Here is a 12737-nt window from a genome sequence, read left to right as displayed (position 1 = left end):
TGCATCTCTCAAGAGAAACCAGAGAGTATTGATTTGTTATAACCACCTACTGACCTCTGCATCATTCACATCTAAGTCTTACAAAAGGGGACACTATTTTAATCTTTTCATTGTTGTGAGTTACGTAAAATGTATGTACGCTCAATGTATATACAGCCTGTGTCATTCACTCTCAACATTTTTGTTCCTGTTGATTTTTGCAGTTCTGTTCTAGAAAAAAAAAAACTTTTTTCTTGTCCTTTTGTGAAATTGTGCTTAGTGTGCCAGTTTTCTTGTTATTTGCATCGTTTCTTAAGTACAAAGCAAATTTTCTGTGGGGTCTTTGCACGTAAGTAATTTTGTTTTGCAGAGAGGCTGTCTCCATTACTTTTATCCTTTCTGAAATTCAGCTTTGGAGTTTAAGAACTTCAGACCTTGTCAAAGTTAATCAGATATTTTTTTCCATCCAGAAGCAGTGGAGTAAGTTTTTTTTTCTTGTTCTTAATGTTGGTTTAATTGATTCAACATTCACATGTTTGCAGTTCCCTAGCATTCAGTTACTACTGGATTTACATATGATAAAAAATTGGATTTGTTACAAAAAGGTTCGTTGCTGTGCTGAGATTTTTAGATGTATCATTCTACTACTGGTTTTATAATTTCTTCATTAATTCTTGGTAAATGAGGAAGCTCTTAAACCTGGATCTGCTGGACATGCAGTTCAGAGCAGAATTCATAAAAAATAGTTGCAAGCAATCATATGATTGTATTTCCGTGTCTGCTGTGCTTTTTGTAATACAGTTGGAAGTACTTTTCAGTTGATGGTCCTTGCATTTTGCAGGCTGCCATTAGTAACATTACCAATGGGCAGAAAGTACAATTAGCTGTTCATATCATTATGCAGTTTTATGTTGTAATTTCAGATTTTAGAGAAAATGCACCAAACTAGTTTAATATCAAAATGTAATAAAATGTTCCCAAGTACATGATCATCTGCACCACCGTATCAAATGCATTAACAGTGCAGGGTTCAGCAGGGTTTCAAATTCCTATTTGGGAAAATGCATTATAGGAAAGAAAATACCCAAGACAATCAATGTTTGGACATCTGGGCAGGGTACTATGCTTATTTTAATTAAAAAAAAAATATTCTCTATTGATGCATTTTTATTACTGCTAATTAGCGTGACAGGAGTGAGCAGACGGAGTGACCTTATCCACTAAAGGAGGTAAAGTGCACCACTGCATGCTTCCCCAGATGCCTGGCCAGTGGCTAGGAACTTTAAGAAGTTCAGGCACTGTATTTGTTGGTTCCTGCTAGCACAGGGCAGCAGCTGCTTAGTTGCTGCCATCATTAATGCATGAACTTTGGGTAAACTAGGGAGTTCACAGCCCTGCAAGATGGTTAATCACTTAGGGTCTGTAGGTTTTCTTTTGGTTTGTTGTGTGATGAATTTGTGTACATTGGAATAAGTCTTTAACAGATGTTAAATTGAATAAAATATTTTCTTTCAGATAGGATTTTTAATTTTTCTGAGGCTTGGTATATAGTTTTTATCAGAAGTACAGAACACAGAAAAGTACATCAGAAACTGCAGCTCCATAGTGTACTGGCTGTCTTAGTCACTGGGAAGTTTTGGGGGAAGTATCAGTGAATAAATGTTTGTAATAAATGGTAGTAGGTGTGCGAATGAGAACCTATATGAGATTAAGCAATATGTGGGTCAAATAAAATTGCACTTGTTGCAGAATTAACTACTGTTGCATTCATAATTGGGATTTTTCCTTGCATAAGCTGTGGAATACATTTAGACAGCTTGACATCACCCATCAGTGGGGCAGCAGGATTCTAGTTCCGTGTTCTTTGGGAAACTATTTTGCAAGCACTTTTATAGTTTGCGAAATGTACCTATGCGAATCGTACAGGCGTGCTGCAAAGTACAAATAAAATGAAAATCCTGCTGCTGCAAGTAAACTTTTCCAAGGTTAATTCTTAAAATCCTGACCGTACTAACTAGATCAGTGTAATTCTCTGGATGAGATTAATTTTAAAGACAGTTTTGTCATTAGTGACTTTACTGGCACATCAAATGACAGTTCAGTGAATTAAAAAGAAAGTAAAAGTAGCACAGATTCACATATGGTCAGAGGAATAACACTTGTACCAGATTTTGCAAGAGGTTGATTGGTTTGCTTCTAACTAACTGCTAACTGCTTCTAACTTGCTGGCAACTATTGCTGAGGCTTTTTTTTTTTTTTCCCCCTGGCAGCTGAGTAACGTGTGGTTGTACGGAAAACATTAGTAGCTTAAATAGGCCTTCTCATGCACACACGCTGTTTCGAGTGGGAATGCTTTAAAACGGAGTGATTTCCTAGTAGCCAGCCTCCAGGTGTCAGGTTTCCCAATGAAAGGCTAGCAAAGGCCTCATACAAAAACAATCTGCATATGGTGAGTCCTGGGTAATGAGGGAGCTGTTGGAGGCTTTCTGGAGCACCGGTTGCTTTTACAGCTTTTACAGTCTAGTGACAAAATAGGCACTCTTCCCTTTGACAGGAACAGAGAGGGGTGAGAGAGGAGAGCTGCACGAGGGTATTGCAGAGGTGGCTTTGCAGCGGGGAGGCCTCCGGGAAGAGGGAGTGTGCTTGGCTGTGAACAGCACCAGGGCTGGTGGAAGGGAGGATGCTGATTAAAATAATAAACAAACGCTGGAAATAGATCACTGCACGGCTGCCAGAGCCACCAGGACCAAAGGAGGAGATCCCCAGTGAAAGCTTTGTGGGGTTTCAGTGTGATCCCTTGCTGGAGATGTTTTGTTTTGTTTTGATGATATGAAGGATGTGCCTTTTAAGCTTTTTTTAAGGAGCCTTAGCTGTTCTGCACTGCAGTGTCCCCCTGGCAAAGCAGAGCAGGTCAGTGGTGGAAGCCTGGAGGTGATGTGGCCGTTACCATCACAGTATCTTGCTGGTGGCTGGCTATAAGGAAGGCAGAGAGAGAAGTGGCCTCCTGCCAGGTCGTGGGCTAAACTGTGCCTCATCTCAGTTCTTCTCTGAAGAGCCTGCTGTTGGTGCTTCCTATAAGCAGAAGTTTCTCTGGGGATTTTTTTTTTCTTGAGTGGAGCAGCATGGGAGTAATTGATCCTCCTCCCTCCACTCACCAGCAGAGCACAGCTTCTCTTGTTCAGGGTGACTGAGACCAAACGTCGAGCTTGTGGCCTTCAAGAAATACTTTGGAGCTCACGTGCCATTTCTAAGGTGAGCTGGAGACAATCCTGACCTGGTACAGTGACAAGCAGACTCCCCCAGCCCCATGGGGCCAAGCTGACCTCACAAGGAGCATCGCCTGGCTCATGCTCACTTGCCCAGCCCCCGGGAAGGAGTGGGTACCAGGGGGCTGCTACTATGATGCTGTATGAACTTCCCCATGGAGAACCTGGGAGAGAGACGCATACAGCAGTTTCCAGAAAGGTTTGAGACAGGATAGGCTGAAAAAGAGAGAGACTTTCTGAAGGCTATAGATGCGGCTTGGAAGATCTGCCAGGAAAATGTAGGCTTCGAGGGACGTTTGATCATGATTGGCCTGAACTTCAGCTTACGTGAGCTACTGACGAAATTTGAAAAGGTACGATATGCAAGGTTTCATGTGCTTGGGTATGCCTTTGAAAAATGTGTAGTAGAAAGGACAGGTGCATGTTGAACGTGGGAGTTTTTATGTGTTGTTGTAAAGGTTCTCACAGGACTCATCTGAGAAAATCCTGTGCTTCTTTATTTCCCATTCCAGGTTCCACAGAATTAGTTTTAGATTGTTTGCTCTGACTGTGATCATTTAGTTGACAGCACTTCTGATGAAACCTGGATCATACATTTGCAGCAATCTTTAGCTTGGCTTTATGTATCTATATATACACACATGCGCACGCACACACATATGCACACAAATATATAAAGGTAGCATATATACACATAATTTTCCTGTGCCATGAAAGACTGGAATCTTTTGCAAAGTATATGGTAGTTTACAAATTAAGATTAGAGAAATTGTGATCACAAAGTCAAAGTGCAGATTATAAAGAATGATTCTGTGGCTCTCTGTCTTAAAGATGAAAATTTTAGTTTGGTACGTTAACACAAATCACTATTGATCAAATGAAAGGTGGTTTAATGGATATTACTAATTGAACCTCAATGCCTCATAAAACGAAGTCAAGCTACTGGTTCTTTTTTCTGGTTTGTGTTTGTTGTAACCATTTTGGTTAATTTCAGAATCATGATAAGCTTGTGTCCTCAGAAGACTGTTACAAACTGGTTTGGTGATTTTGTGGTGGATTTTTTTTTTTATTTTATTTGTTTGTTTTGTTTTGTTTTGGCTGTATTATTCTTTTCTTCCACTCATACAGAAGCAAACTTTGGAGGTAATGAGACAGATATTGTTCAGTACCCCACCAGCATTACTTTTATTCAAAAATAGCTATAAATAACAGATGAGAACACTTATGACAATGAGGAACACTGTTGTTTCTCTTTCCCAGTCTGCCAGCTGGGTTTCAGTGTACTCTTGTTGCTGTTGTTAGCCTTAAAAGATCTGAATTTGTTAATACATGCAAGGAGAGAATTACGAGTGCTGTTTGTGGTCGTAATGCAGAAGCCAAATGGCATTTGCAGAAGTTTGCACAACACTCCCTTCCTATGCAAAAGCAGACTCACATTACATTTGAGTGGGCAGAGCCTATTTGGCTTCATCCAGTCTCAATTATGTGACTGCTGGAATTAGTATTAATGGATTTATGATGGTTCTCAGATGTTTGGTCAGTACCATATGATGGAGCCACACAGGTTGTCAAATGTGTGTTTTCTCAGCCCATAAGTGCGTCAGTATTCTTGCAGTGAAATGAATTCTTACCCACACTATATGGTACCTGCTTATCTGTAAGTTTTAAGTACAGGTCTAGTCAGCTTTTTGGAAACATGAAGCTGCTGTGCAAAGTTTTTGGTGGTAGGAACATGTGAAAATTAGCTGTAAAAATATCCCAGAATGGTTTTTCATTCAAAGGTTTTGGTTTTTTTCCCTCTTGAATTATCTAAGAGTTTGAGTAGCAATCAAGTTTCTGTTGTATCTAAACTTTTCTGAATTTCTTTGAACTTATACTCTGGTCAAAATGGCTGCAGTAATGGGCAGTGTAGTCTGCATGTGACATCTTGGAGAGGTTTAATTGGTGATATATACGCTTCTGCCACTGGTGGATTTATGGTAATGGCAATTCTGCCCTAGGGTTCTGCATGTGTACTGCTCTTCTGAATGTGAATTTGTTACAAACTGATTGCTTGAAGGCAGACTGCTGCTGCTGCAGGCCCCTGATAAAGCAGATGGGATGAGCTCTTCTAAAGTTACAACTTCAGAACTCTTCTAAAACCAGAGAAGAGACTGAATGAGATGAATACCTGCATTCTTCAGAAACTTTTTTCCTTTTTTTTCCTTTTTCCTACTTAACTCTTTTTGCAGGAGCATCCCTCTCTTGCACCGCCAACATCACAAGGAACAGAGCAATAAAAGTCCCATTTCTCTTTCACAGTGGGCACTTTCATATGCCTAAATCATGCCCTAATTCTTATTTCTTCCTTAAGAGCTATTGCAAATAAAAAGCTCTGAGTGGAGCAGAGGCTAAAGGGAACATCTGACACAGCAGTGTACCCAAATGCAGTTGGCAGCAGCAGGTAAAACATACGTCAATAGAGTCTGCTATTTAAAAAATAAATAAATAAATAATCAATTCCCCTGCCACTTGCTGTGACACCTCAAAGAAGGATGTTCTAGCTGATGCCTGTGCTTACAGTTACATCCTTTGGTTGGCACTGACATTTTGCTTTCCAGCTGTTCCAACTGGAAGAGTTTTCTGCAGATACTTTGAGCAGTCATCACTTTTAAAGGTCAGAAATAAAAGAGGCAAATGCAGCATTTCTGTAACTATGTCTTTGCTGACTTGTACACTGCCAGTGAAGGAAATTGGGAGTCATTCTTGAGGGACTTGCAGTTCCCTTTACTGGAACGAAGTGTGCTGTCCTGTTGTAGTCATGAGCATGATTTGTGTTGGGTGGAAGAAGTACAAAACTGTCCCGTCTGAACAGCCTGAGGAACCTGGGGGTCTCCTTTTCTGGGGAAAATCTGGTTCTCAAGCTGTTTTTTCATTTATGACTAGGCAACTTAAGCCCTAACAACTCCTCTAAAGATCTTTACATGGTTCAAAAGCCACAGCAGTTTGCTGTTTGTTCCGCGGCTTGTATGTAGATATTAAAAGTAGTGATCTGTGTGCCAACATACTTTTACCTTCAATTGAAAGATTCTGATCCTTCAAGGAGGAAATTTTTTGCCTCTGTTAATGCTGATGTAGTAATGAAGATGGTATAAAAAATAAAACTAGAAAAAAATTGGAATGTAAGGGAATATGCTTAACATCCTCAGGAGGTTGCTGAGTGAATTAGAAAACCCTGTGGACTTCTCATTCAGAAAAAAAAAAAAAAAAAAAAGGTGCTGGAATGCCTATCATCATGGGAATGCTGTTATGATTTTTATTTTTTTAGTTTGTTTGTAAAGGATTAATGGTTTCCAAAGGACAGTTATTTCTACTACTGTCCCTTTGAAAGTATCCCTGCTATTTTTGAGAAGGGAGAAAAAAAAAAAAGCTTGATAGCTGGTTGACCTTAAAGTTGAATTTGCAATGTTTGGATCTGTTTGAACCTGTCATATACTTTCTTCTACCTTGGACAGGTTGATATAGTCTGCCTTGGGGATGTTGCAGTAGTTACTCCAACTGGAGTCAGCTACATCTTTGAGTCCTTTTCAGAATTGCTATGTATAATGTTATTGAGTCTCTCACACCTTATTTGTGGACTTTTTAGGGAAGTGTCTTCTGCAGTTCTTTCATTCTGTGTTGATGTGACATTTTGGTTGAAACTGAAGCAAGAAGTGTAGGCTACTTATTATGGAGACAAAATTTTAAATGAGAACTAAGCATAAAATGAAAGCTTGAATCCTTGAGGCAAAGGGCAAGAAGGAAAGTATTAAGTAAGTCTGAGGTTCAGAACAGAGATGAGGGGATTTTGAATTCACTAGTCCTAATTGCAAAACAGAGGCAGGAGTTTGATCTTATTTCTTAAGTGGAATTTAAAGAAAGTGGCAATCTTCTAATACCATGGCTGGGTAAAGTAGTCAGCCTTGTTCTTTCTTCTTTTCTGTCTTTTGAAACCTGTATCTTGATTTATATGTAAGATGAACTGTATCCTCAAAGAGCCTTTTTTTGATTTAGGACAGTAATCCTTCAACACTTACACACGTAAATAGGTCTGCTGACCTCATATCAGTAAATTACCAATGCAGTTTAACAGATAGATGCACATCAATATTTGCAGAGTAACGAAAATATGACCTTAAGGAATTGCTGTGACATCTTGAGTTCAAAAAACTCAGTTGATAAAGCATTGTAACTACAGATTAAGAACTACAAACACCTTCTGGCTTATTAAAAAAAAGAAGAAAAAAAAAAAGTCTTCTCTATTTGCAGTGTATTTCTTTCAGTTGTTTCTTTTTATCTTTTTTTGTTTTCCCTTGTTTTTGCACCCTTAAGGAGAGAATTCTTGCCTGGAACTTCTCTGCTTCACTGGCTAAAAAAAAAGACCATTTCACAGTTGTGTGCCTCTCTTTTTGGACATTTTATTTCCTTTTCTGCATCCTGTAGTGCATTGCCCCCATGAATCTGGTTTGGATAGGGAAGCTTGTGTGTGTGTTTACAGGGAAGTGTTTTATACTGCTGTGAAAAACCCTTACGACTGACTTACCATTATAACACAACACTCATCAAATACAAGAATAAAACCTATTATGAATGAAGCATCAGTTTGAGCTGCTAAGAATGCATAGTTAAATGTCTACTCAAATGTAATCAAAACTAGAATGTTTTATGTCATTTCTCAGTAGGATTGGAATGAATATTGTCATGGTGAAGTGGAAGTTTAGAGGTCAATTGGTGATGTAACTTTAAAGAGGCATAGAAATGGATTTGACATGGCTAGGCTTCTGAAGTACAGATTAGTATGCAATTAAAATTGACTCTACCATATACACTTGTATCTCCTGCTGTTTGGACTTAGCTGGTTTTCAGTGGGTCGTCTTGCATGCTGGAGAGTAAGGTCGGGAGCTACAAATGTCTTCAGATAAGCATCTGATTTGTTTAACTGATGACTTCACTGTCTTGTGTTGTTGATGGTGTTTTCTATCACAACGGCTCAAAGATAGCAAAAGTGTCTTTTTACCTGCCTTATAGTGAGGAAAATCAGAGAAAAGAATTTGTCCAAAGTGATACAGACTAATTCTGTTAGAGAGCTGGAGCTTCAGTTAAACATCCCCACCTGCTCCTCTGACTCCTTTTCCAGGGAGACCTCATTGTGGCCTTCCAGTACTTGAAAGGAGCATATAAACAGAAGGGGGAATGGCTGTTTATGAGGGTGGATAGTGATTAGTCAAGGGGAAATGGTTTTAAACTGAGACAGGGGACGTTTAGGTTAGATAATAGGAGGAAGTTTTTCTCACAGAGGGTGGTGACACACTGGAACATGTTGCCCAAGGAGGTTGTGGATGCCCCATCCCTGGAGGCATTCAAGGTCAGCCTGGATGTGGCTCTGGGCGGCCTGGTCTGGTGGTTGGCGACCCTGCACATAGCAGGGGGGTTGCAGCTAGAGGATAACTGAGGTCCTTTTCAACCCAGGCCATTCTGTGATTCTATATGATTCTATATGATCTTTCTCTCTCTCTCCCTTCTGCACCTCCAGCTGCATCCTTGCATTTTTCATTTTTTCTAAGTGATGCTTTCATGTTATCTCAGATTCATAGATACTTTTGCACTGCTTCCAGCCATTATAAAAGGCAGGATAGGGAGGTACAAGGATCCTCTTGTCTCCTGCCCCTGGGAAGAGATGGAAAATACTAAGGATTTGTCTGCATTTAAAAATAAATAAATAAATCCTTTAAATGATTTCAGTTACTGAATTATTCCTTTGCCAAAGAAGTTAAATTACATCTTCATCAAGTTTCTGTTACAATTTGCTGATTAATTCAGTAGAGAACAACCAGCACATCTGGCTTTCCACACATTTACGTTTCTTAGTGTATACATAGACGTGCAGATGCTGGAAAGCATTTATGGTGTGGAGGGAGATTTTGTCTGATACTGTTACAATGTGTTTTAAGAATAATACTGTACTAGGTTAGATGGAGACATCTGTAATGTGTTTCTTGAGACAGATGGTGAATAAAATATGTTTAATTTCAGATGGCAGGAGAAATAAGCTAAGCTGCAATTGCACGCACTTTTCAGTATTTAGTACAAAAATCAAATTATAATACACCCTGTCTATGTCTCTACATGTTGCAGGACAAGGTATGCAATTGTAAAAACAGGCTTGCAGTAGCTGTAGTCATTTAGTTGCAGTTTAGGGCCATAATTTTTAGTTTAAAACTTTTATTATGTATGGCTTCAAACGCTGTATAGAGTTCTAATTCCAGTGATCTGTGTAAAGTCTCTGCAACATTTTATTTCAAAGAACAAAGAGAAAGCACAGGTAAGGGTGCAGCTGTGTAACTTCTGAGTGGGAAAAGGTTTCCAGTACATTTATACTTGTGGGTGTATGTGGGGGAAAAAAAAACAATTAGCTTACCTTAGTACAAAAACATGCAAAGAATTTGTTTATAGTTACAAATGCTGTTTCAGAGTTGAGAATAACTTTCAGACTCCTTTTATCACACATTAAAAAGCTCAACCTGTTATGTGCTGTTAATAGAGTTGCAGGTTTTCCTCTCCGCATCTCCAAAGTCAGACTACGTGCTTTGTCCTAGACGATGAGAATACTGATGGGAATAAGTTCTCCTTTTATTTAGAGAACTAAGATGTCTGGGCTTTTCTTGTTGTTATTTCAGGACATCCAGGCAGAGATTGATGCCCACAATGACATCTTTAAAAGCATTGATGGAAACAGACAGAAAATGGTGAAAGCCTTGGGAAACTCTGAGGAAGCTGCCCTGCTCCAGCACCGACTTGATGACATGAACCAGCGCTGGAATGATCTGAAAGTGAAGTCAGCTAATATCAGGTAAGTAATTAAAAAATATATATATGGAGCAGAGCAGCAGACTTCTAAAAGACTTGAGAAATTTGAGCACAGCGTTAAAGTGAATTCCGTCTTCTGTAAAGCACCTCTGAGCACTAATAGGAAGATTTGGTGTATTAACTCACCATGCAGGCTTAACTGCTTGTTTTTCTCACTCCAAAGTTGTACAGTAGTAACTTGCTAATCTGTGCTTCATTTCCCAAAACATATGCTGAATCCTTCCTAATTTTAAATTAATAGCAATGCCAGTGAAGTCATTCTGTGAAGCTACTATTATCTGAAGAGAAATCAGGGTTTTGTTTTTACCACTGAAAGGGATACTTAGTAGGATTTTAACTATCTTCATCTGTAATGATAGGAGAATTTTTTGATTGCTACTATTCAATTAAGAAATATTTTAAAATACGTACTAGTCAAGCCTTTTACAATTTTTGACTCTACCAATGCCAAACTCACTAAGTGTATTCATTGTAAAAATCTTTATGATATCATTTGGGAAGAAGATATTGCCATATTCATTAATGTGAATTAAGTTCTCCATTAATTTTAATTACAAATAAAAGTATTACTGGAGCTTTCAGTCACCACTGCTTCCTTGTTGGTTGGTTGGAATTAGAACTCTATTACAGGAGACTGTTCTTTTAATAGAACAGGACAACATCAAACATTCATATGAATTTTACAAAAACCATAAAAATGCACTGAGCTTTGAATTTGGGCACCAGAATTTGAAAGAGTGAGATAGAGGAAAGGTAAAATTTACTTTACATCTCGACTTACCCCATCACCAGCTAGCTAAGCAGTTACTTGTAACTGACAGGATCTGCTGAGTAAAAGCCAATAGGAGGAGCTTGAACCAGAAGAACTGAAAAATTTAGCATGAGGGCTAGCAGAGGCTGCAAGAGCTATTAAACTTGGGCTATTATGAACTGTAATCACATATTGGTCAGCGTGAGAGAGAGAATGGGAATGAAACATACTCATAAGTTAACAATTTAGTCAACAGCTGCAAGTTCTGACAAAAGCAATCCAATTGCTTGGCCTTTCCTGGTGGTGATCATACTCAGGAGAGAAGTGGGTAGCCAGTATGGCCTTTATGCATGGCTTGAAGGCCACATTGTTTAGTTCCAAGGAGATAAAGCAATTGCACAGTGAACACTCAAAAAAGCTAGATTGTTGTTCAGAAAAATGGGTCTTCTGTCTTTTTTATGTAAATATGGAATGTGAATCCCTCTAAGCATTATTAACGTTTGCACTGTGTACGTTATTACTCTGCTAATACCTGCAATGCTGCAGGGCCATGTGTCAGTGAACTACAAGTAGAAAGCAAGCAGGGCAGAGAATAGTGGAGCAAACAGAAGTGAATTAACCTTTTGAATCTGCCTCCTGTGAAAGGAGTGCAACATTTCTGAGTTGGTGTATTTTGCCCTGTTTGATTGCAGTTCACTTCTCTCTCAATAATGAAAGCCTTTTCAGGGAATTAACAAGACCTGGGACTAACATGAAGTCAGTGTGTTGATCTGGCTGTTTCCCTTCAAATTCTGTTTTCTTGGTGTACTTTATTTCAAGGACAAATTAGAGAGCAAAACTATGGAAACATCTTGTGAGTGCAGAATATAATTGTCTTATGGGCTAGAGCTAATAATGTGATTTTTTTTAATGGATTTTAACTTGAAATATTGCTTCTAAATTAAGGTGCATCTGTAAGTTTTTTAGAATGTTTTCAGCTATTCTGATTATGGTTGTTTTTAATTGCTGAAGGTACATTTCTCCCTTAGGGATAGCGTGAGGCTTTCTTCATTGCTTCCATCCTCAGAGCTGATGGTGCTTGTTGCTGTACTGACTTACTTCCCTGCTACTGGAACTAAGGGGGGAGTTCCACATTAAAAAAAGCAGAACTCTTGTGACATACTTTTAAATGCATGGAAACTAGTTTAAAAACTGTACTTGTAGTGACCGAGACACCACCCTGAGAAGACTGTGCTTCTCCATGAAATTACTCATAGGCTTATTCACGCTTCTTTCTTTTTCTCTCTGTCATGTCACTCCCAGGAGGAAAACGAAGCTGCATGTTTGCCTTTTAAAGCCAAATTCTTAGGAGAGACTGTTTTCTTCTTGAGTGGGAAGGGATCAGCACTGAGGAGAGGGCAGAGATAAAAATATGGGAGAAGCAGGGAAGGTTTCTCTATATTTAGACCACCCACCAGATATTTTTATTCCATGTGTTCCTTTGTTGCTCAGCAGGAGAAGTGATACCTAAATAGCAGAAACAAAAGCTGAGGAGGTCTCCAGCTGGGGAAGAAGCTTCTCAGGGCCAACAAAAGGGAGGCTGTGTCCCAGTTGCTGCTCTTCTTCAGGATGTTATCCAGTCCAAGCAGAGAAAACTTGCTCTTTAAGACTGCTCTCTCTTTTTATTTCTTTTTTTTTCAGTGTCAATCAAGGTTCCCATTAAGAGTGCTTCTGATGGTGTCTGATGCTAGGACATAGTTTTGCTCCAACCAGTACTCAAAATAAAACAATTGTCAGTTACCTGTATTTTTATCAGAGCAGATTCTAAGCCACCATTGGACCTGGCAGACTATGTACTGGTAAAAGTACTAACTTAA

The 12737-nt window shown here is 39.0% G+C and overlaps 1 protein-coding gene across 8 annotated transcripts in view; it reads left to right on the top strand.

The window, feature by feature from the left end:
• UTRN (utrophin) overlaps positions 1–12737 on the top strand; it is a 344979-nt gene that overhangs the window by 213200 nt on the left and 119042 nt on the right. For 6 of the 8 annotated variants that reach the window (XM_052698789.1, XM_052698799.1, XM_052698781.1 and 3 more), the window contains one exon: positions 9941–10113. In XM_052698789.1, the coding sequence (XP_052554749.1) occupies positions 9941–10113 (173 nt within the window). Of the gene's footprint in view, positions 1–3151; positions 3599–9940; positions 10114–12737 lie in introns of those variants that run through there. The other 2 variants (XM_052698842.1, XM_052698832.1) reach the window with 2 other exon arrangements.

The sequence above is a fragment of the Tympanuchus pallidicinctus genome, unplaced genomic scaffold (genome assembly GCF_026119805.1).
Source record: "Tympanuchus pallidicinctus isolate F22 unplaced genomic scaffold, pur_lepc_1.0 scaffold1, whole genome shotgun sequence".
Lineage (NCBI taxonomy): Eukaryota > Metazoa > Chordata > Aves > Galliformes > Phasianidae > Tympanuchus > Tympanuchus pallidicinctus.
Note: the sequence above shows the minus strand (reverse complement) of the source record. Positions and strands in the feature narration are given on the sequence as shown.